Below are 26,084 nucleotides of genomic sequence, written 5' to 3'. Positions count from 1 at the left end.
ACACAAGTCAACAGCGTGGCTAAAGTTAGCTGCGTTAGCATCACCCTCTGCACGTCCACTGGTTTCTGAGGTTAATAATTCAGATAACTGACCAATATGTTTCAGTAATATGTAGCTAACTTCTCCTGCGTTATTGATATGTGCTACACAGTGATTTTGTAGGTCAGCCAGCTCACATGATGCACAAGGCTTCGTGTTAATATGTCGTCATTTATATATCAGAATGACTAACCGCTGGATCAGATGATCCTGCTTTAACCTGGATTGTGTCTTTAGAAAGATGGCGTGATGTAAATGTGGTGCTGTGTTCAGGTGGATGAGGAGACCTCGCTGCGGCGTCCCAGATCATCCTCACACCAGCCGCCGGCAGAGGAATAAACGCTACGCTCTGACGGGACAGAAGTGGAGAGAGAGAAAGATCTCCTACAGGTATTTACATACATACATAAACCCTTAGAAATAATGGAGAACCCTTCATAGGAGAACCCTTTTTGGTTCCTGGTAGGACCTTTTTTTTTATAAAGATTTTACTTTGAACCCTTTCTGAAAGTTCTACCTAGAATCCAGCCTAAAGGATTATACCTACTATAGAACCACCTGTGAATTGTTTCATCCAGAACTTCCTATGAGAGGTTCTTCAGGGGGGAGACTCTTCTACGGTGTAATGGTACCACCCAGAACCTTCTCTGGGGGTTCTATCCGGAAACCTTTCCACCTTCTAAGAGTGCTAACAAGAACCCATGAAGCAGTACAACCAAAAACCTTTTTATATTCCAAGGGTTTCGTGTGGAACCCACCCTGAGAGTTCTCCTGAGAACCTTTTTATATTCCCAGGGTTTTATCTAGAAGCTACACAGGGGCTTCTCCTAAGAACCTTTCTATATATTCCCACTCAGGGAAGTTCTTTTATGGTACAAAGACCCCTTTCAGCAATCCTTATAGAACTATTTCTTTGATAAAGGGTTCTTTGGATGTAAAGGGTTCTTAATGGAACCCTTAGTCTTACTAAGGACCCTTTCTTCACAAAAGGGTTCTTCAGAAGCAAATGGTTCTGGATGAACCGTTTTGGAACCTTCCTTTCTTCCCATTTCCTGTCATTTCTTCTTTTGTCTTTGTTTTTGTTGTTTTTCTTCCTCCTTCCTCCTCCTCCTCTTCTTTCTTCCTTTTCTCCCTGATTGCTTGTCTCCTTCCCCCTTCCTCCTTTCTCTTCCTCCTCCCATCTGTCCCTGATTGTTTGTCTCCTTCCTTCTTCCTCCTCCTCTTCCTCCCGTCTCTCCCTGATTGTTTGTCTCCTTCCTTCTTCCTCCTCCTCTTCCTCCTCCTCCTCTTCCTCCCGTCTCTCCCTGATTGTTTGTCTCCTTCTTCCTCTCGCTCTCTTTCCCTCGCTCTCTCGCAGTCTGAACTTGGCGAGGCCTAATGTAAATTAGCTCCGTCCCACGGGACCCTGGATGCATCTCGTATCCCTGCATTACATCCACCCACTCGTCTCTCCGTCTTTCTCCTCACTCCTCCTCTCGTTCCACCTGATTCTATTGTCTTCTACTGTCTCCGTACATACAGTAAAACCCTCTGCTTGCTGCGTGATGTGACAATCCAGCCGGCAGCTCAGCCATGTAAAATAGGTCTAATGCAGATTAGAGACGTCCCACGAGATATTGAACACATCCCAGATCCCATTGTTGCTTCTGCCCACTTTATCCACCCCCACCCCCATCCTCAAACCCAAAATAAGCTTCAGTGTCATGAATCAAATAGAAACAATGCTCAGTGTATTTGGGCTTTTTATCATTAAAAGTAACCAAAACTTAAAGGGACAATTCACCGCTTTTCATGTGACTGTCCAGTCAGATTTGATGGTAAATGTGAATCGAAGCAGTAAATTCTTTTGTGCTGCGATGTTGACAGAGAAAGTTGGGTTCTTCTGCTGCAAAATCTGTTGTTTCCTGCATCCAGTGATGTCACAGTGATGTCACAGTGATGTTGTCGGTGTTCAGGAAGAACTACAGGCTGTTTCAACTGCAGCTGGACAACATATCAATATTATATTATATTGTGATATGACAGTAGTTATCATCTTAGATTTCTGATATCTTCATATCATGATGTGGCGTGAGTGTTGTCTGTACCTGTTTTATGAGGCTGTATAAAAGTAAAATGAGTAATTTTCTGTACTAATTATTTGTCATTGAGTCATTATCTACTCACTGTCATGCTGGTTGAAGGTCGGGTTTAGTTTTTTAGTCCACAAAACACTGCTGGAGTTTAATAGGAAAACGGTGCTGCAGAATCTCCCAAACAATGGAAGTGAATGGTGACCAGTTTGGCGAGCTTTGACATGCCAAGTTGACTAAAAAATGTTATTTCCTCCACGTTTGTAGCCTGAATCTTCACTGTAGATCCTCAGTGTGTTCACATGCACATGCACGCTGTCAGGTTGCGACTTTAGGAGACTGATTGATGTAAATCCCACAACGTTCCTTCACTCACCTGACTAAATACACATAAAAATGACATCACTGTTCCGGGAATCTGAAGTCATCCTTCCTTTTGAATGCTGCGTACCTGGAACTTTCTGGTTTGTAATCCATGAGAGTGATTTTAGGGCTGCAACTAATATTTATTTACATCATTGATTATGTTTTCGTCAATCATTTTCTCAATTGATTAGTTTTGTGGTCCATGAAATGTCAGAAAAAGGTGAAAATGTAAAGTCCTTTAATTTAGGTATTAAATATCTGTCTCACTCTCATCTTCTTTCTCTCTATCAAGTCTGCCTCCTTCCTTTTACTAAAATGTCTTTTTCCTTGTCTTTTTCTCTCTGTCTCCTCCTTTTCTTTAGTTTTTGGTTTATTTATCACACGCCGTTTCTTGTCGTAGCCTCCTGTGAGTTTCTGATGACTGTTGCTGTTTGAACCGCCATGATGAAGACCTGTTTCACCCTCCCTCTTCCTCTCACTCCTCCTTCCATCCTGTCTCTTTTCCTCCACCACCACCACCACCCTACTCAGAGCTTTATAGGTCTAATGTAAATTACGCCACTCCCACGAGACACTGAAGGCATCGCAGCTCTCCTGCATTACAGCTACCCACTCTCCAGCGTTACATAAAACCCACAGTGTGAGATCACAGTCCTCTCCGGTTACCTCTTACTGTATGTGTGCGTCTGCTGCTCGGTTCTCTTTTCAGCTGCTATCAGCTGTCACGTTCCTGCAGAACCGCTCCGTGTTCTCTTCAGCCTGCTGCCACTGTTCAGCTGCATCACTCCAATCATTTTTAACTTAATTCTTCTTCTTCTCAGGCGCCAAACCATCTCTACAGCGTCTCCTGTGAATTACACTCATATGTAGCTAATTTGCATTGAAGGAGACATAATGCTGCATGGATTACATTATTTCATATACAGATTAATGTTCTCTGGAAATGTTTTGTTCCAGCATGAAGCAGGTTGAACAGGCGGCGTGATAACTTTCATTTGTTTACACTTCTGGTTTTTCCTCTAACTTAAGTGGCGTCTGCAAGAGTTAGCAGTGTGTTCCTTGTAAACTTCTGTTTATCCATGTAGATTTTTTGGTTTGAGTCACAGAGTTTTGGAGATATCAGCTGTAGAGATGTCTGCCTTCTCTCCAGTATAACGGGACTAAATGGCACTTGGATTGTGGTGCTAAAAGCACCAAAAAACATCTGAAAGATTCGAAACCTGTGTCTCTTTCCAAAAATTATGACCTGGTTACTCAAGATAAGTGTTGTGAGCAGTTTCAGGTAGGAACTACTTTTTTTTGTCGTAAAAAGAAAGTAGTTCTGGTGCTGCAGCCTTGGTACAATCCACCCAAAAGTTCATAACACATAAACTAACTAGGCTTGAAACATTGGCTCCACAGTTTGGTGTTAAAGTAGATAGTTTTGTTTTGACCGACGATATCCACCCCCGTCTTTTCACTTGGCCAACACCAGGTGGCAACAGCACAGTGAGCTCATCAGTGAAAGGCATTAAACAATAAGCAGGTGAGAGCAGGGACGTCAGTAAGAGGTGATTATGATGCATTGAACAAATTTTATACAATCGTGACATTTAACATGATAATTTGATTTGAGAGTAACAAGGTCATTTTCTTGGAGGACTAACTGAAGCATTAATAATTAAGTGTTACATGCCAACATTACTTGTTTTGCAGTCGATTTATCCAACAGTTAGAATGGTTTTGGTAGAGGACGTGTATATGGTATAATATGGTTACTTTAAATAAATAAATCTCTGTGCAAAAAGGAGAAATACAAAAAAGTCATGCTTGCCACCTGTTTCATGGAAACTTTATTATAACCTCCTGTAGGCTTGAATGTTTGCTGTTAAATGTTAGTTTAAGTAATAAAACGTCCAATAAAACTTATCTCAGAATACTCCTGCTGCATAATCCGCTTCATCTGTATGCTCAGTATGTTGCTGTTTTTACAGAGAGAGAGCACAACACAGAAATACTGCACTTAACCATATTTTTCCCTGTGAAGCAGTTTTATTTCCACCCTAAATCAAATCTCTTATTCTACTTTAAAACAATGAGAGCTAAAGTTCACTCCGCTTGTGTTTCAGTCTGCTCACTTTGTGCAGATATTAAAGACATGAGTGGTATTTAAAGATATTGATGAGCTCAGTCAGGATGATTTTCCTCTCTGCTCTGAAACAGCAGTTTTGGAGCAGCTGGAGCGGAGCGCTGACACGACACTGACAGCAATGCAAAGAGACACATTTGGAGGAATTTTAGGGCTGTTGGCAACTGTAAATTATCCCCCGCTGCTCGATGCCGTAGCTGCAGGATTATGCAACAACTGTGTTTCTCTAAATGAAAAGTTCCACTGATGCCCGAGGACAGGGAGGAGAATTTTAAACAACAGAGAGGAAAAGACGAGGGAGGCAGTGGATAAAGAAGAGATGAAGATGCCGGACTTTGATGTTGATGCTTCGGCTGTGTTGTTCTGAAACTTTCCTGCCAGCAAAGCACTTTTGATTGAAAGTGAGTTGAAAGAGGCTGAGAGGCAGAAACAAAAAGACAACATCTGCATCTTTAGCTGTTCTGACTGTTGGTGCTGTGTGTGATGTAAATGTAGGAATCTCAAAGAATCACGTTTGTTTCATCTATTTTTAGTCTCGCTAGAAGCATGACTCGAGGGAGGCTAACGTTTGTCTGTCTGTCTGTCAGTCCACTTTGGTCCTCGCCAAATCTCTTCAACTTGCAATCAAATAACTTGATTCTATACTTCTAAATATTGTGCCGTGCTACATCAAGGACCAACTTTAACATGCAGGTGATACGTCAGTGATACATGTTGTATTTCTGCCGTATTTCACCTTCTGACCAGTGTTTGCTGAGATGTAAGCTAGCTTTAGCCTCAGTCTTTTAGCATTAATGTTATATCATGTACGCAGCTGTTAGCTAACTTTACAGAAACACTTTCACAGGGTTCTTGTTTGAAAACGTGTCAGATGGAAACTTTAAAACAGCTGGAGACTTCTCAGCTGACTCAAGTTGAGTTAGCATTAGCTAACATTAGCCAGCTACACTTATGAAATCTGCTTGTGAGTCGTGATTTTAGCTAACAAAATCCACCGTCAACAGCTAGAAATGAGAAGCTGCTTTTGTTTACTAAGGAATCACAGACCTCGTGTTTCAGTTTCTATGTTAAATCTACCACCGTTATCACTGTAAGGGGATGGAAAGTTTGGTCGGTATAGCAACAGTAACTAAGGAGGGTGGGGCTTTGCAAATAAATACAGCTGCTAAACGGTACCTTGTCTGTCAGTATGAGATGACAAAACGTTGCTATGTGATGAGTTGGGATGTAACTTTCTTTTAGTAACATTTTGTTCAACACTTTGATTTATGATTTAGCTGTAAAACTAATGACATTCCCATCGGTCTCGAGAGCCACTGAGCAAATGTTGACATGTTAATAGTTATATTAGTTACTAAGTAGTTATATTTAGTAGAATATGCCAGTGTGTGGGCTCCAATTACTTGTTTTGTCCAAACAACAGTCTAAAACCCCTAAATTATTGAATTTAAAATGGTATTTAAAAAAAAGGCAGCAAAAAAATATGGACTTAAAATATGGTTCCCTCAACCCGCAAGTTTTAAAGTTGAATTTCTTTGCTTTGGACAAACATGGACTATGAATGTTTTTTTTTTTCTTTTCTTTTCTTGCTCTCAACCACTTGTGAAGTTTTCTCTTACCTAAGACAAGAGTAAAAGTAAGAAAACACTTGTGAATCCCAGAAATCAGTGGGCATTAACAAAATAAGATCAAATCATGGATACAAACAAAAATAAGAGGCAGACTTTCTGTTTTCCTCTCCTCATTTACTCAATATTTTTTTTAAATACAGTGTTTTGAGCTACAAAAATTCAAAGGTTTAAGTTTATCTAAAGAAGAAAAGTAAATTATCTCAACAAAAGATTAGCAGTTGGTAAAACTTTATTACAACTTTTGAGTTTGAGTTGGACTGTTGCAGTCCATCACCTTGAAATTTTGAGTTTTCTCAACTTTTTACAGTTAAGTGTTATTTAGTGAACTGCTGTGGTTCAGGAGGAGCATCATGAAACATCATTTTTACTTCAAGTCAGACACTCGTCCACTCGTACCCGCCCGCTATCACCAGTTTTCATCCCCAGTACGCCATCTGTGTGTTTTGGCCACAGGTCATTTGGCCAGCTTCACTGCCATAACGTTCCACACCATTTACTCAAATCAGACAACTGCTACCTAGCTGTCTGCCTGACACACACACACACACACACACACACACACACACACACACACACACACACACACACACACACACACCACCATCACTGGGCTTTAGGGTGGAACGTTGACTTAATAAATAAATGTTATAAAGGGATTTGGATGCAGACGGATATGAAATGCAGTAAAAATGTAAAATCAGAGGTCTCAAACCTGCGTGTGTCCACCATCAGAGAACAGACATTATATATATAAACAGACAGAACATCAAATTAATGTTTAAAATAAGATTAAACATCCATTAATTGCACAAACACGTCCAAAAATGGCTGTAGAAGACACTCAAAAATATTATCTAATGTTGTCAAAATGAGCTTGAATTAATTTGTCTCCTCACAGTTCAGCTGCTTTATGTAACTCACAGCGAGTTGTTTACACAGAGGGTTGACGCACGACGCTGCAGCAAACAGCCTGTCAGAGAAGTCGAGTAAAAAGGCTTAAATTTGCTTAACTCTGAAAGTCAGAGTGGCTCTTCGAGATTAGCTGAGGCAGCACAGACTCTGTCCAAACACACTAGCAGTCCTCAGAATATATTTCTCTGACTCTACAACAACCTCTTTATATTTCAAGTCATGTTTTATATCTGCGGTCACTCTGACGTCTTCACATGACCAAAAACAGCAAACATCAAACTGAAATCTGCCCATAAAAGAAGAAAAGTACAACTGAATTGTGTAAATTTAGTTGCATTTCCCTTTAACCCTAAACTTACTTAATATTCTTTTATAATCGTGATAGTTAAAGGGATGCTTCGTGCTTTTTTAAGTGTGGTTGTTTGAGGTATTTATCCGTGGTCATCCTATAGTATTACCTACAGTAGATGCAGGTCAGTTTGGAGAAGCGGCAGGAGTGTCAGGGTTGGAAGCTAAACAACATGTATTTTAGATTCATCTCAGTTTAAGTGTACATTATATTTGGGGGGAAAATGGGAAACTGGTGGTATATAAGCCAAATATCACTCTCTCCAAACTAACCAAACATCTTTGGGAAAAATGGTGTTCTAAAGGTTTAGTTCAGATTGTGCATCTCATAAGGATGCTACCTGGTCTCCTCCCTATAAGGAGGTGTTCCAGCCACGTCCAGCTGGGAGGAGGCCAGCTATATCTCCACCCTGGCCTGGGAACGCCTCGGGATCCCTCAGTCAGAGCTGGTTAATGTAGCCGTGGAAAAGGGAAGTCTGGGGTCCCCTGCTGGAACTGTTACATCCGCGACCGGACTTTGGATAAGCAGTTGAAGATGGATGGATGATTGGATGGAAGTTGAACCATGGTTTGGTTCATTTCTAGTTTAAAAATACCTTTTTGGATGGTTCTGACTTTCTGACAAATTACGGGAAGTTCTGACGTGCTGTTCTCAGAATCAGAAAAAGGAGAAACAACACAAAATGAGCCGTGGTCGAACACGAGGAGGAGCAAAAGGGCTCTATCTTCTGCTTGGCACAAAGCAGCACCCAGCACGGCATGGCTCCTCTGGCCTGTTTGTTTATGGCTACAGTTTTTGATTTTGTGCTTTAATGATCAGAGAGGCTGCTGTCAATAATTAACCTGCTGAAGTAAGGTCTCCATGTGCGCTGTAGTGTCACAGCAGTCATCCCTCTGTGCCTCAGATCAGGCGTAAAGCACACGCACACACAGTCAGGACAGGGAGGGACGCTTCAGCCTACTTCATGTTCCACCTTCCACCTGCAGCCCATCCATTATTAATCATAATGTTAATTTTTATGACTCCACCTGCCCGACCCGCGGGTTAACAGCAGTACCTGAATCGCTGCAACTGAGTCCATCATTGAAATGACACCTGAACAGGACATGACGCTCTGGTTTCATTCATATTACGCCTAAAACACACTTACAATTAATCAATAGACTAAATACACACTTTTTGGGCCTTGTGCCTCACTTTGTGCCCACATTATGTGCCATTTAGATAGTAAAGTGGAGTTGGACGTGACCTAAATGCCCTCGCACTTTAGACCCTGTGCTATGGATCATCTAAATACGGCCTAGGGCTGCAACTAATGATTATTTTCATAGTCAATTAATTGGTAGATTATTTTCTCGATTAATCAATTAGTAGTTGTTTATATTTAAATGCCTAAAAATGGTGAGAAATGTCGATCAGTGTTTTCCAAAGCCCAAGATGGCACCATCAAATGTCTTATTTATCAAGCCAAGCAACATATATTTAGCGTACTGTTAGGGGGGAATAAATTAAGAAGCTGAAATCAGAAATCAGAGAATTTTGATTTTTTTTCTCTTTACTCAAACTGGTAAATCAATTATCAAAATAGTTGGTGATTAATAATTGATTAATCGTTGCAGCCTTCGGGACACAAATTTATAACTGACGGCCACAGGTTGGAGTTGAACCGATGACCGTCGCAGAGGACCGAACCCTAACCTTACAGCCTCAGTACGTGGGGCGAACGCTCGACCAGCTGAGCTAACAGATGACTGTTATGTGTCGTTCTTCATTGCTCTTCTAGAACTGCATTGTGGAACCAAAACTAACCAAATCAAACATTGCAGTGCAGCAAAAACATGAACCCTGGTTTGGACTCTCAGGTGTTTAAAGGCTCTTAGACTCGTTCTGCATCATCCTGTCATTCACATCGTTTTTATCTTCAGCCCACAACGAGAACAGATCTTTTCCCACAGAGCTCAACTACTCATAAACTACAGAAAGTGAAATAAAAAAACATTTCTATTTCTTTGCCAGATGGACTTATTTATTCGCATCAGGAAGCTGTTGTGCGCTCATGTGTGAATGTTGGATTATGGCAACTGTGTAATGTGCTGATATTTATTTCCATAATGTATTTTTCTGGTCGGGAACAAAGCATTTGCCCCCTGTCGAGAGACAGATTGTGTGAAATGAACTCAGCCACTCGTTTGCTGTCTTATCCCTCCGCTGTTTTCTTCATCTCGCTCTCTTGTCCTGGCTTTTCTCTTCCATCCCTTCTTCTCTGCTGCTGACAATCACTCCATCTGTCCTCCATCACTCCCAACCTCCTTGTACTCTCTGGCACGGTTGGAAAGTGACACCAAAGGTTTTAAAGGTTTTTTTTTCAAGGATGCTACATGAAAGTGTCTCTCACAGCTGAATAGACATGGAAGGCACGTCTCCTCCTCCCGCAATTACTCTCTAATGACCTTTCTGCCTCATTCGTCTCTTATAGCTGCACATGCATCAACCTACAGAGAAGAAAATGCTTAACTCTGCTGCTGCTGCAATTTCTGACGACCAAACCTGAAGTAATCCATTAATTTTACAAAAAAGTAAATAAAAGTTTAGATTTAATTAATCCATCCATCCATCCATCTATCTTCAACCACTTATCCAAAGTCAGCTCACGGAGGTAACATCAACCCCGGCAAACCCCTTGGCTACATCAACCAGCTCTGACTGGGGGATCCCGAGCCGTTCCCAGGCCAGGGTGGATATATAATCCCTCCACCTAGTCCTCGGTCCGCCCCATGCCCTCCTCCCAGCTGGACATGCCTGGAACACGTGGCCATGTGGCATCCTTATGAGATGCCCGAACCACCTCAACAACCTCAACCTTTCTATGCAAAGAAGCATTCAACTTCATCCCGGACCCTTCACACTTGGATGTGAACCAATCCAGTGACTGCTGGAGGTCACAGAACGATGATGCCATCAGGATCACATCATCTGCAAAAAGCAGCTTTGCAGTCCTCAGCCCATCGAACTGCAACCCCTCCCTTTCAGGGCTACGCCTTGAGATCCTGTCCATGAATATCACAAATAGAATTAGTGATAAGGCCTGACGGAGGCCAACCCTCACCGAGAGAGAGCCCAACTGCCTACGGAGAACCCGGACACAGCTCTCACTTTGAACGTACAGAGATTGGATTATAGTTTGATTAGTCAACACACTCAAATCAGTGGGTCAAACACTGGTCTATGTAGCACCAACACAGTACCGGACTAACTTTACCAAGCCCTGATGGCTTATTATGACCCAGTGTTATGTTTATGTTCCTGTGTGGTTATTCAGCTAAGCTAAATGATGAAGTGTTAAGCTCAACAACAACATAACAACATATTTATTGTATTAAATCTTAAAATGACCATGACATGTCATCAGAGATAAAGTTGAAATACTTGTTTCACTGACAACAACTCTCTCACCAGCATGTTCTCCTTTGAAATTTCCATTCTGGGCCAAAACATCTGTTTTAGTCTGCCTGTTTCATGTTTATGAGAATTTAAATCAAAGCTGAATGTTTGCCGAGTGAGTGAGTGTTTATGAGTCGTAAGAAATCAATAATAATCTTTTAGAAGGAGTAGACGTTTCTAACGGTTAAATTGAGCAAAATGTGAATGGCGTTTGGCAGGCAGTGAACTCAGACTCCAGAGTGCGTGGGCTTTTTCTTTTCAGGATAACAGGCTGAACTTTACAATGGAGGACTGGGCCCACACCTCGAAAATTCTTTCTGCCCCCTGCAGTCTTGTTCACATATGGTTGTTGTAACTGACGCTCAGATTTTTTCTTTCGTGCAGCATATCTAACTTCACCCCTAAAGTGGGCGAGAAGGACACGCAGAGAGCGATCAGACAAGCCTTCAACGTGTGGCAGACTGTCACGCCGCTCTCCTTCCAGGTCAGTGAAACTATTTATGCCATAGATCCTTTTTGTCTTTTTAGTGGGGACAGAAGATCTTTAGGTGGATAAAGCAGGTTAAAAATATATGTCACATAGAGGTGATGAACATCGTCTGAAAGCTAAATGCACTATGTTTTATAAATCTGTGATAAACTGTGAAACTTTTCTCCAGCGCTGTGGAGAGACGTCTGGCTATGCGGGACTAGTGAACGCTTAGAAACGTTGTCTTTTCTGGTCCCACAGTAAAATCTAACTATCTTCAAAGTTTGGCCGAGGTTCAGCTGTGCACCAGACCTTCTCAGCTGTTATTGGTGCACAAAGCAAACGGGGGCGGTGCTCAGGAAGAGTCATTTGGGCTCGTTAAATCCACAAGAGTCAAAGCTTTCTAGTCCAATTTATGCAATTTCAAAACTGTTCAGGGATCCTCGTCTGCAGAAATATTCAAGCACATCATGACAGATTTATACAGTGTACAAAAGACTACATGGTTTTTGCCTAAAGCTGCATGAGATTATATTTATCTTGAGGTAAGCGGTCAAAGGAAACTCTTAAAAATGTTTTCCATCGCCAAAATTTAGCCTTTGGAGCATTATGTTCCCCCCTTCTCAAAAAGCTGACATGACATGATTGACACTAATGAATGCTTCAGGTCGTCTAGTTTCACATGATATTACAATCTTCACGTTAGCTTTAACTGAGTCGCCACAGCCTCAGACAGAGAGTAAAGTCGACCAAGTTGCTTGCAGAGTTTCAGATGTTTCTTTACTCATGACAGGATGTTTGTTCTGGCAGCTTTTGTTCTTCCCTCAAACCTTCAGTATTGTTCTCCTTTAAAATATGAATCATGTTTCACTCTATAAACCATCCTGGCTGTATTCACAGTATTTTGAGATATATTGATACAGATTTATTTCTCTTACTCTGCACTGGCAGCTCAGTGTTTCCTCGTGTTGTTTCTCAGTTTCTTTACTCCACTCCCCTCCTCTCGTCTCCCGTTCAGGAGGTGCCGTACTCAGAAATCAAAAACGAGGGGAAGGAGGCTGACATCATGATCTTCTTCGCTTCTGGTTTCCATGGTGACAGCTCCCCGTTCGACGGAGAGGGGGGTTTCCTGGCTCACGCCTACTTCCCCGGCGCCGGCATCGGAGGAGACACACACTTTGACTCTGACGAGCCCTGGACGCTCGGAAACGCCAACCACGACGGTGAGACGTTGATTTATTTGTGCTGAACTTGGGTCGATCAGTCAAAGAAGTTTCTGTCCATTTGAACTGAATTTATTTCTGGTTGGTCACTGATCTCAATTAAGTCTGGAGAGTTTATTTTTCAACTGATAACCAATAATCACCTGCACAGTTTTTAACTGCCTGTAATTTAAATCCAGTCTGGCTGTGCATGATGAATATCTGTCACGATATGGGTCATTTCATATCTCAATACTGATATATGTCACGATATGTTCAAGTTCCTTAATAGCTAATGATACGGTACGGTACGATTCAGCCCTCTCATGATACAATACAATAAGATGCAATGTGTGAATCTTAATATTTTGATTCTGTAAATGCTGTATGTGTAGGGTACTATTACTTGCAAAAAGACATCCTGATAGTTTTAGTGCTGTGGTTTGGATTGAATTTGACCGTGTAGAGGAAGTGGGGTGTGGAGGAGCAGTGATGCTTCATGTTAGCTGTTCTCACAGTGACATGACGTCTCTGTGGGTCGGGAGACTCGTGTCTCTGTACTCTGCTGTCAGACACGTTTTGCATAAATGATTTGCAGCTGCGTTTCTCATCTTTCCTAAAAAAAAAAAATGCATGAAAGTTCAATCTGTTATTTTCACTCTCACTGTTTGAGGGGAAGAGGAGAGGCAGGAGAGGGAGGGGGAGCGCTTGTTTTGAGAGAGCGAGGCAGCGGGCGTCCAGTGAGAGCGGTGCAGGCAGAGGCAGGGGGAGAGAGAAAACAGAGGAAAGTTACAGCAGCACTTCATTGATGCCAAAAATGAAACATATGCGAGTCCTAATGAGATGTATCCGTGCGCTGGTGCCGCAGTGATTTTCTTCTGATTCAGGTTCAGCTTTTTGCAGATCCAGGTGGTTCACTGGGAGGCTGCTGAGCACGGTTCTGTTGCCTGCTAACAGCGGCTAACAGTTACAGTTAGCATTACATTCAGAATTATGTAATTAAATCACTGAGAGTTGAAGCTGGGCAGCCGGACGACATCAGAGGGAAAATCAGACAACATTTTCATTAAAACTATGATCCAGACACACCATTGTACCATACTGTGCGTTAGCTAGCTAGCTAGTGAAATTTAGCTCTGCATCGGTCAAAGCTCAAGATTGATTGACAGTTGGATGTCATGATATTATCAGTTGAAATTGGCTGGTTTTAGCTTATTAGCATATTTTGTTAGAAGAGAATATTTACAGAATATTGACAATGTAAATAAGATTTTTTGGCATATATTGATAAATATGTGCACAATATGACTGATCTTAGAGGGCTAAAAAGGCATTTTTTATTGCAACTTGACTGACCTTGGTAACCCGAATTCTTATTTGCATGGAAATTTCTTTTTCCATGTACTGCCTGAATCAAGCTAATGTTGAAATATTGCAGACAGTGTAAATGATTCAAGACAGTTATGAAATACCAGTTGATTAAATAATTAATTTTTTCCAGTTATTAATATTTGTCATTGGAAATGAAATGCTTCTCATGTGAAGATGTCCTCAGTCGTCACTCCACTATCTTTGAGCACCACACTGTTTAGTCATTGGATGAAAAATGGAGGGAAAAAAACACTTCACTTTGTAGTTTTTTTCCCCGTCTTCTATCTTGGTTTGACAAATGACTTATGCCAGATTCCCTCTGCTTGAATAACTAACGTGTTGATAGAGGGAGAGGGAGACGCGGGGAGGGGGGAGTGATAGAGGGGGAGAGGGATCTGGTTTGAGAGATTAGCAGAAAAGAGAATTAGCTTTGACAGAGAAGCTCTAAATTTGCCATACCACATTACAGCGAGTGTGTGAGTCTCATTCCAGGATGAACTGACCCAGGAAATATTTAGAATTCCTCAGCATTCATTCATTAAGGCAGCTTTATTTTGAAGTCCTGATGAAATGAAAAATGCCTTCTTAACCCTTTCAGGTCATATCCACAGTCAGATTGTGCTCCTATTTATAGGTACAATATATGCCAAACAAGAAAAATCCATTTCATTGTATTTTTATATCCATATCATGGAAAATCCGTTACTTGTTTCTTCTGTAAAACAAAATATGATGCGTGCTTACGGAAGCTAGAACCAACCAATTTCAACCAAGAGCTAAGATTCGGTAAGATTACGGTACGTCAGCGTGTCTTTGAAGATGTTCGCCAACTCCAACCTTGTTCTGAAGCTGGTTCACTGAGACGTACGTGTACGACGTGTGTGTGGGGGCGCTGCTGTGATTGCTGGATTTGTCAAATTTGCTGAAAAGTTGCGCACAGATTTCGCAGGGATTGGTTGAATTTGTGTGAACTATTGCGACTGATCGCAGCTTTCTGGAGGGACTGAACAGAGAATCAAGTTTCCTGGTGGAAAGATAGCTTTACTTGTTGCTAAAGTAGCTAATTGCCAACCGCCACTGGCTCTGTGCAGCTAAGTTAGCTGACTCAGTCCTGATGTGTTAAGAGCTGAACATGGCAAGACATCCTTGCTGTTGTCAAACCTCTGTCGGTCTCGGAGGTGGTGTTCAGTCCCAGAGAGTAGAGTTTTGTGCAGACTCACATTAGAGCTGAACAATTAATCACAATTTTGTAGAAATCACAATATGACTTTCTGAAATTTCCAAATCGCAGGAGGTGCAATATGTGTTAAAGGCAAAATGTTTGTCTATAAAAGTTTAAATGAATGAAGCATGAGGCAGAGACGTTCTGTCCTGCACATCAGATTCTGCAGACTTAAAAAAAAAAAAAATCAACCAGAGTCATTTTTACATGCGTTTCAACCAAAATAAGAATAATCGTGTAAAAATTATCATTACCTCTAAAATCAGAAATCATATTGCAGTTGCAGTATCAGTCAAAATAATCTCAAGTAAATATTTTTTCAAAATTGTTCAGCCTTGACTCACATTTACGTGCATTCTTTGACCTTGTTAAACCTTAAATTTGTCAATATAAACCTACATCAGTCATAAAAGTATTGACTGATAAAGCATTTATCAGTGTGTGTGTGTGTGTGTGTGTGTGTGTGTGTGTGTGTGTGTGTGTGTGTGTGTGCGTGCGCGCGCGTGCGGTCACCCAGGTGCTCTCGTCACACCCTCACCAGCGTCTCTTTATCTCTACAATCCCTGCACACACACAGACACACACGCAGAGTAATTGAAAGATTATAGAGTAGATAGTGAGACGGCAAAGTTCTCAGACGCCACGAAAACTAATTCACGGTATCAGCTTCAGAAGGACGTCGCGAGGACAAACAGACTTCATTTTCACCTCGGCTTAAAACCTGTCTTTTTTTCTTCCCCCCCCGTCGTCTCTGAGGGACGGTGTCTGTGATTAACCTGTGAACACCTGCAGGAGAGAACTGAAACACATCGAAGACATGAGCTGCTGAAACGGCTGAAAATGCAAACGATTTGTCTCCTGTTCTGTCAGGTTTTCAATGCTGCTTTCAGGCTCAGCGTCCTCAGGAGATGCATTCACGAATCTGCAGCTCAGGTTTATGTCCTTCACTGATGTTCACTGATAATGCAGGAAGACGTATGTTAGTTATATAGTAAGGAGGTCCAGATGGTGGATGGGTGAGTAGTGCATCCGACTTTAATGACTGGTGTTTACATCACGCCATGATTTTAATTTCATTTCATTCTTCTCTCTCTGAAATTAACACCAGAAGTGCCAGAATTCTGTAACTACTAGTGGTCATTTTGACCTTTGACCTGACACCAAAGTCTACATGCTCAAAGCCCCAAAAGAGGACATTTGACCTTGACCACAAACCTTGTTGTGAGCTGTTTTCGTGCAGGAGCATTTTTCTTTGTTGCAGAACGAAAGTAGCTCTGGTAGATTCGACTGCAGGAAGAAAATAGTTCCTACATGAAACTGCTCACAACAAGGTCTGTGTTCAAGGTCAAATGTGTTTTTTTGAGTGTCATCCAGCTCGATTATACTGGAGAGAAGGCAGACGTCTCCATGGGCGATATCTCCAAAACCCTGCAGCTCACACCAAAACAACATATACAGATAAACAGCACTGCAGTCCGGAGGAAAAATGTGCATTTTTGGGATGAATACCATCTTAATCCAGGTCACAACGTTTCCGCTTTAAGCAGAGCGCAGCAGCAGACGCTGTTACCAGGATGTTTTGTTTCTGCTTTGTCATATTTACGTAGATGACTTGACTCAGTTTGCTCTCTGATCCCGCCTTCTAGGAAGTCCAAAGTTGCAAAAACTAACAGGAGAAAAGACCATAATCCTCCTGAAGGGCAGAGACAGACACACACAGAGTGTCGAGAATTAAATATTATCCCTCTGAAACTGACAATGAGAGCTTGAACTCGGGGGCTAAATCACCACGACAGCCTGTCAGTTCCTCTCTTTTTTTGCCACTGTGCATGCTTTAACTCATGCAGACTCTTCAGTCTGGTTCTCTGGAGGGAAAGTTACCTTCTTTTTTTTGTTTTTAACATCATCTGTTGCATAAATGATGGAGCAAGTGCTCAATAAATCTGCTCTTGTTTGCTAATTGAAAGAATATATCACACAGGACGTGTTTCTTGATGTATTTCTGTGAAAAAAGTGCCACATATTAATGATTTTGGCCGGAGAGAATAAAACAGTCTTGGCAGGTGTTTTTCTGTACTTAAACAGCACTTGGCAGGTGAGCCAAAAAGTTAATTTCAGACACCGCTTGTACAAAATGATCCTGGCATGCAAACTCATCTCTGCCAAAAAAAACGAACGTTTCAGCAGAAGAAGCGCTCGAGTCGAACAAAGCGGACTCTGTGGACGCGTCAAACTGGGATTACTTGAGAGACAGGTTTCATCACGGCAATATCAAACATCATCTTTATCGCAGGCGAGCAGACGACTGCGGGGGCAAACATGATAGAGGAAGCCGTTATCGTCACCGCGGGGCGTCGAGGCAGACTACAAGACCGACCACGAGGGGAGAGGCAGGCGCACAGAGAAGAGCCCACTGGGAATTCCCTCCAGCCGTCGTACATGAAGTGTACGTCTTGTGCTGTAAAATCATCTTTATCTTTCCTGCGACATGGAAGAAAGAGAGGCACAGGGAGCGGAGAGATAAAGGCAGGAGGAGGAGGAGGAGGAGGAGGAGGAGGAGGAGGAGGAGGAGGAGGAGGAGGAGGAGGAGGAGGAGGAGGGCTGTGCTGAGAGAAGGAGAGCTTAAAAGAAGTCAGAGGAGACGGATGAAAGGAACTGCAGCAGAGTGTGTGTGTTTGTATGTGTGTGAGAAAGAGATAGAAGAGGTAAACTGGAGAAAGAAAAGCCAAGAAAGACACGAGGATGATTATACACCGTAAAAAAAAAAAAGTTGAGAAAAGTTAACAGCAGCTGCCTTCACTAGATTTTTGAGTCTTTAATTCAAACTTAAACTAAGTTTGAAATAAACCAAACAAAGTTTTGCCAATTTCTAATCTTTTTGTGAGATAATAAATTTTTCTTCTTTTGAGAAACTTGAATCTTTGAGAGCTTGAAAATTAAAGGGTTGCTTTTGAAAATATTAAATTATTGACCATTATTCACTTTCACTGTAATGATTTTTGGGGGGGTTCTAAAACTCAAAGATTAAATTATCCCCACAAAACAGTATTATTTGGTAAAACTTTGAGTTTGAGCTGGGCTCAAAACTCAAAAATCTTTTGTTGAGATAATTTATTTTTCTTCTTTTGATAAACTTGAATCTTTGAGTCTTAGAAACACCCAAAAGTTGTATTTCAAAAGTTGTTCACTGTGAGCTGTGAATCTTATTTTTCATTATTTCACTTTAACGTTTTCTTTAATGTTGATGAGTTTACTCATTAACAATTTTTCATCAACATCAAAACTCAAAAATCTATTGAAGTAAGGTGTCTATAGATACATATGAATATTAAACCAATCGGTTTTCAGATGCTAGTACCCATCAGCTGAGTCTCACAGTCAACATGTGAATTTGTCACAAAATTTAATCAACAGATTTATGTACACTGGCATGAATTTTCCATTTTTTTGTGGCAGTTGGCGCAATTTCTAAAGTGCTGAGGAGAAATTTAGTGTAAAGAGTGAAAGTCAGCAGAGGGATGAGTGGATCAAACACAGTCCAGGGTTCAACTCCCATCTGAGACCAAGAGTCAGTGTTGATTGTTTTAAGGAAATACTTATTTTAAAAAAGGTGCAAACTTCAACATTCAGCCTCATCAGATGTCAGCAAGCTGAGCACTGTCCTGCTGTGGACGGGGTCAGCAGCAAAATGCATTTTAGAGACCTTAAAAAAAAATCAATATCAGTTAAAGTGGACACTATATTTAGAATATTTTCACCACTCTACCTCGCTGTCAGACAGACTTTTCCGATGGGAAACCGCCGTTACATAAGCCAGATATCACTCTGCAAAGCAACCACACTGCTTTAATAAAACCAGTCATTTTACCTCACAGAACACAGGAGCTGTGCACCTTTTCTGATTGTATACAAGTCAAATACTGCTCTCACCAAATCAACCAAACTCCGTAGATGAAATCAGTCATTTTTCCTCACAGAACACTGCAGGTCTACCGCTGCCTCCATCTGTTAGCTAGTTTGTGTTATTTTGTGACTTTGGTGAATCCAAGCTGTCCTTTTAAAATGCTGAAGTCACTCAGTAACACAAACAAACCAACAGATCGATGCAGCTGCAGATCGACACCTCTTGTGTCCTGCGAGGTAAAAGGACTGATTTTGCTTATGGAGTTTGGTTTGTTTGTAGAAGGTGAAAACTGTCCTTTATAACGGTGGTTTCCCGTTGAAAAACTCTGTCTGACAGTGAGGTAAAGGGTTGAAAAAATATTCTAAATATAACGTACACTTAAGCTGATTTGATTTATTGACAATAATGCTGCCTGTTAACATTAAAGAATGATGTGAGTGACATGTAACCATGGTAACTGAGGTGCACGAGTGCTGTATTATGACAGTACTGCTGTCAAAACACTGAGGCAAGGAGAGAACGTACAAGGTTTTATGCAATGAACCTCTTAACTCCACTCAGCTTTATTTATACAGCAGCCTTCGTACACACATTCAACCTAAAGTGCTTCACATAGCAAAATTAAAACAGACAGGAAACAAATAAAAACAAGCAAAGAATAAGAAAAATACAAATAAAAAAAAAGGAATGTAATTACAACAATACAACGATAAAATGAAAGTCAAAAGAATTAAGAAAAAGGAACACGGAAAAATCTGAAAATCTGAAAAACAATGATTGAACCTTAAAAGACCAAGTTTATAACATTATTCTAAATTAACAACTAAAAGCCAGACTGAAAAGATCAGTCTTTACTTTCCTCTTAAAAATATGGAGAGATACTGTCCTGCTAACCTTTATTTCCTTTGTTCGAGTCCTTTATTTATCAGTTCCATCCCCACTTATTGTTAATAACTAATAAATATTGTGAGGTAGGGTCGGCTTCTGAAAAAAACCCTGGTTCAAAGGACAAACTTAAGTTTGAAACTTAATGCAACTGGGCCCCGAATCTTAAAAAAAACATAGCTGTAATTCTGACTTGTACTTCTGAAATTCTGAACTTCTCTAATATTTCCAGCTTGGATTAAAGAACTACAGAAGTGTCAGCAAACTGTTTAGATTCGGCTGTAAAACCTCCGTCACTGAATACTGCAGACTGTTGTTTCTATCAAGAGAAAATACCAACTCCTTGGATATATTCTATATAATACTTCTGAATTTACCTCTTTCTGCCAAAATCTTGTTAGAGTTCACTGTCTCTCCCCAGAATTTTACTCCTCGCAGGATGAAAAAGCCTCTAAAAAAATCCTGGGACACTAAGCTGCTTCTGCAAACCGCCGCACTTCACTTTCAGGAAAACTCTTGTGAAGTGAAGAGAGGGCTTTTGAAGAATTACCCTGTTTGCACCCGCGAGTTCCTCACAATCATCAATTCAGCCTGAAATCATGGAGGATGACTGCTTATTTTTTTCCTTTATCTACAGAAATGTCGCTTTGACAGCAGCATCAATCCATTGTAAGAGAATAAACTAGAAAGTAAACGTGTAAAGGTTTTATTAAATGCAAACTTTTGATTACTGCAGGCAATGAGGAACTTAAACAGCTTATTTCTACTGATTAGAAAGAAAGAATAAAAGAGGAAAACAGAGAAAAAGAAAGGACTGCTCATGTGTTTGCTTTACAAAGAGAAACAGAAGAGGAGAATTAACTTCTGCTCTGCTCTTTCTCTCTGACCGTACAGTAAGTCACCTGCCGGCCACCGAGGCTGAAATCTTCAAACAGACCTGCCTGCGTAAAGAAGAAGAAAAAAAAGATAATTATGTTTCTGTAATTAGGTTCAAACAGAGTCAAACCAATTACAGAGCTGATGAAATGTATTAATTTGAGCTCTGCGTTCAGACCGTAAGAAGTCATTAAGCGTCTGACAGCAGCTCAGAATCTCGGCTCTTAAGATTACGACAGAGAGCCGAGTTACAACAGACCCCACAGGAATACACGACGTCCGGGAAAACACAGCCAGCTACTCTCTTTATGGCTATTGTTGTGATTAGTTGTAATAGGAGCAGAAGTAGCAGCAACAAGAGAAGAAGAAGAGGTGTTTTTATAGCTGCAAAAATCATCCCTTTAAGAAATGATTCAAATCCTCAATTAAAGGTAAAGAACTGTAAAATACAAACATAAATAAACATAAATTAAAACACGTGCAACTCAAGTAAATTGTGTACAAATGTTGCAAAGGAATAAATATTATGACTATACACACATGGAGTGGATGATTATGTTCAGTATGTGCATCACACAATGTGCTTTACATTCAGCAACAATACACATAACGATCAAAACAAATACAAGATAAATATGCACATCAAAAAGTGTGTAGTTACACAAAAGACAGTACAAAGAATATGCAAAATACACGCACACATGTCAAAGATATACGCATGCACACAGTAAAGATATACAACACACACACACACGAGGAACTTAGCCATAGGCTTTTTGGAAAAGTGAGGTTTTTAACCAAGAGTGTTCGGTGTCGGAGCCTCGCTTCGGTCCCGAGGGACGTGTTCCATCTCCTTGGGGTTTAGAAACTAAAGGCCGCCTGCCCTGCTGTGGTATTTGTACGAGGAATGGTTAAAAAAAAAAACGCTGTCTGTAGACCTGAGAGTTCTTGCTGGTTTGTATGTAATTAGCATGTCTTTAATGTACTGCGGTACGAGGCCGTTTAAAGCCTTTATATGATGATCATATGATGATATGTGCATGTTAAAAATTATATTTTATATGCAGGGTTCTTATGGGTGCTAAAATCCTTGAAAACACTTGAATTTTGATGTTGTATTTTCAAGGCTTGAAAAGTGCTTAGATGTTGGATGTAATTTTAATTGAGTTACTTTGACAATAAATTGCTCTCGAACTCAATACTTTGCATTTTAAGTAAATAAAATAAGTCAGAGTCTTTGCTTGCTTTTGCTTTTCGCACAAAATGAAGATGACTCCGCTCAGGCAAGAACAAGTGGCTGTAAGAGCAGCAGAAGTGCTGTTTCATATCAGGTTATTGTTTCTACTTATTAATCCTGACCTCTGATTTGACCTTTGACCTTATTTGGAAGTTCCTGTGTTTTGCCTTTGCAGAGCGAACCAAAAAATATTGGGTCATACCAAAACAAAAGGCAGAAACTTCCAATTGATGTGATCACTTTAGCTTTAAAAAGCAGAATGATGACAAATATGATCAAATCCTCTGATAATGATGTCAAATGAAATGACACCTTTTACTGTTATTAGCATTATTTATTTACAACATTTATTGTTATATTATAATGCGCTTGTGACGTCTAAGTAACTTTTAAAATCAAATTATTTCAGTGGTTTCTGAGCATTTGAAACTACTATTTATATTCTTATAAAATAAAAGTGGAATTTTAGATATAAAAGATAGTATGCTGCAACAGAAAAAAATATTAAATATCATAAAACCTTTTTCAATAAAATATGACACTGAATTTTAATGCATCTTCTTTTACATGTTAGAATACAGTAAGTGAAGTTACAGTGGTTTGGTTTCTCTGCAGCTTTTTGCAGTTACTGTAATTTCAACTCCCTATTTTCTCCAAAATAAAACAGATGTGAGAAAACATATTTACCTTCATAACAAAGGATGTTGTTAATGTCACAAAAAAAGAAGTTACTAGTTACTAGTTAGTCTTTTTCTTTTGTAGGGCAGATTTATTGACAGCCATAAACATTCATAAAGACTGCTTCATGTTCATGACAGGTGTCATATCAGTCGTATGCACACCCCTGCATGTGTTACCATGGAAACATTCAAACATTGCAGAGTGGCTTCAGATTCCAAATTCAACACATCTGCGTGTTCTCGGGCAGATTTTTTAACCTCCTCCAGTCGCAGCACATTATTTATACATTCACAGATTATAAATGTGAAATCTCATTTTGTGTGAGTGTGAAGTCATGAATTTCACTTGATGTGGCTCTGAACTGTTCGCCGTTCGCCGCCGTAATCCCCATCAAAGCAGCAGCGTTTGAAGAACTGGCTCATGCTGGACTTTAAAAAAAAAAAAAAAAATTGGGAGCTTCAGATTCACAAGCTGACAGTCGCCTCCATTTACCACAAATTCTCCTTTTGAAGTGAGAGTCACATTACGCTGCTGATGAGTCGGCGGCATCACAGGCCGACTGCGGCTCACTTCTCCTCCGTGTTTGATGCTGCGTCTTTGGTCTCTTCCGTTGTGTTCACACTGGGGAGGCTTTGTTCCGTTCCACACCGGAGGGAGACGTTCAGGGTTTTTTGGTAAACTGAACAAAAAAAAACGAGCGGAAAGGCCTGTCAGCGGCACAAAGTGTTTCTTGTTTTCTGTTTTATCGCCTGATTTCTGCTGTGAAATAATCTTTTATAAAGCTTTTTAAAGACCATCACTGATGTTGAAAGTGATGTTTCTCTCTTTTCTCTCTTTTTCTCTTTGTTTTGGTTCATTTCTTCTCTTCAAACCTCCACATTTTCATTCAGCTGAGTCTGAGTCTCCTCTCTGACTCGTGTTTCTCATGTTTTGTTTTCCTCTCTGTCTCCAGGTAATGACTTGTTCCTGGTGGCGGTCCACGAGTTGGGTCACGCGTTGGGTTTGGAGCACTCCAACGATCCCAGCGCCATCATGGCTCCTTTCTATCAGTACATGGACACACACAACTTCAAACTGCCTCTGGACGACCTGCAGGGCATTCAGAAAATCTACGGTGAGTCGTCAGTTTGTGTATTTATCCTGCAGATGATCTTTTCCACAGTCCGGGAGTCGATGCACGCTGCCGTCTGTGCAGCGATACGGCTGGCAGGTGTAGTTCGGTAGAGAGAAAGTAGTTCCTACATTAAACTGGTCCCAGCAAGGTCTGGATTATCCTGAGTGACTCAGGATAATTTCTGAAAATAGACATGGTAACACTGGTGGTCTGGCTGAGTGGGTGTGTCCTGCGCCGCTGGATGACAGCGTGTTTCAGAGCAGCTGCTGTCTCTCTGCAGAGTAGTAGATTAGCAAAATAAAATGACAAAAATAAGCTAACCGGCGATGGATTCAGCCCGTCGTCTGTAGTCAATATATTCATCCAGCCGCTCAGTCCTTGTTGTGTTGCATTAATACAAACCATGGCCTTTTCCTAAACATACCTATTTTTTGTGCCTTTATTTTGAAAGTCCACCCAGTTGCTGCATATTATTATTGCTAACTCAACCATGGAGCTCTGCACGTGAATTACTGACTCTAGAAGGGTAACTGAAGCTCTGTAGTTTGAAGTGTGACGCCATTAACAGAGCTGCTGTATTTGATGAGCTGGAAGTGAGAATCTGCTGTCTGCAAACTTTTATTTTGATGCTCAGATAAAGTTTCAACTGAAGCATAAACATTGGAATATTTGTTAACAGTAAAATAACTATTAACTGAAGTTTAATCATCAATTTACCATTTATTAATGATGGTTATTATGAAATGTTACCTGTTGAGTTTTTCAAATGTATTTTTTTGGGCATTTCTTTGAGCATCACAAGCTGAGTGTTTTTTATTCCCATTATACTGGGGAGAAGACAGACGTCTCCACAACTCACACCTAAACTGTTTATCCATTTAGATGGATAAACAGCACTACAGGTAAAAGGTAGAATATGTATTTTTGACTTTGGGCTGAGCCGTCCCATTAATCCAGCTCTAATACAGCCGTAGGAGAACGAACAGTGAAGCTGACATTAATCAGATCAAATCACAAACAGCAACACTCAGGAGGCCATTTGTTCATTTTTAACAGGAGTGAGGCCAACAACAAATGAACAATTCTTCTAAAATCAAAATGAAACTAAGAGGCTGAGAGAAAAAAAGGCACAGTTACAGACCAGTGTGCTGCTTCAGCACCACAGACAGCTCCATGGATTCATCAGCACAGTTACACCGCTGATGGTCTGACTCACGCTGCAGGTATCAGTCTGATGCTTGTTTCAAGTGGCATTGCAGCGTCCGCTATCTATAAGTTTTCAAAGTCCCTGGAAAACAAGAACTTCACTCAACTTACGGGCCGAAAACAGCAAATCAGCGAACTAATGGAAAGAACATGCCTTTCTTTTGCAGTGATGTAGTCATTTTAATGTCAGAACTCGCCTGCTGATCTGCAAATGTTCCAATAAAACAAGTTCCCCCTCAACATTATTTTGCTGCAGCACCGTCACTGCATCCTGCTCCGCCCAATTTTTTTTTTATTTATTATAAATAAAAATACAGGTAAAAGTTCAGTGTTTCAGTGGACAATAAAGTTTGTTGTTAAACTTTAAAACATCCTGCCTCCATTATAAGAGGTGTGTTTATTCTGTACAAATAACATTGATACATTGATATGGGAAGTTTTTACTTTCTAATATCTGTATTAGCATCAGCCCTAAAACTCCAGTATTTAGAAAAGATCAGTGATCAGACGGACTGGACTCTGATATTCACCTAAACAAGTCCTCTGCAGATGGAGCAGGTTAGCGAGGGTGTGTCTTATAATCTGATGACGTCTATTAGACTAAACTGTCACGTGAACGCTTCACTAAACGTTCAGTAATATGATGTAAAGAGAGACAGCAACGGCTGAGTGCAGTTTATTTAAATATCCTGCTGAATGTTTAAATCAAAAATGCTGCTAAAAGTGTGTGTGTGTGTGTGTGTGTGTGTGTGTGTGTGTGTGTGTGTGTTTGTGTTTGTGTGTGTGTGTGTGTGTGTGTGTGTGTGTGAAAGTTTAAATAAAAAGAAGTGACAGAAGCAGTGTTGTATAACAGAGTCGTGTTGTGGGCTGCATATTTTTTCATATTTATTTCACACTTTGAGTGTGATGTTTATTAGACAGCAGGTTAAACAAAGTGCATCAATACAAATATATTATTAACAGTTCAGTTGTTTAAGAA

At 40.6% G+C, this 26,084-nt stretch overlaps 1 protein-coding gene across 1 annotated transcript in view; it reads left to right on the top strand.

Moving 5' to 3' along the window:
* mmp24 (matrix metallopeptidase 24) overlaps nt 1-26,084 on the top strand; it is an 80,530-nt gene that overhangs the window by 31,941 nt on the left and 22,505 nt on the right. Inside the window, exons 3-6 of the mRNA XM_084741730.1 lie at nt 313-429; nt 11,323-11,422; nt 12,426-12,630; nt 23,738-23,899. Of these exons, the coding sequence (XP_084597856.1) occupies nt 313-429; nt 11,323-11,422; nt 12,426-12,630; nt 23,738-23,899 (584 nt within the window). The remainder of the gene's footprint in view (nt 1-312; nt 430-11,322; nt 11,423-12,425; nt 12,631-23,737; nt 23,900-26,084) is intronic.

This window comes from Lutjanus erythropterus, chromosome 2, assembly GCF_056507025.1.
Source record: "Lutjanus erythropterus isolate fLutEry1 chromosome 2, fLutEry1.hap2, whole genome shotgun sequence".
In the NCBI taxonomy this organism is placed as follows: domain Eukaryota; kingdom Metazoa; phylum Chordata; class Actinopteri; order Lutjaniformes; family Lutjanidae; genus Lutjanus; species Lutjanus erythropterus.
This window is presented reverse-complemented; position numbering and strand designations above follow the sequence as displayed.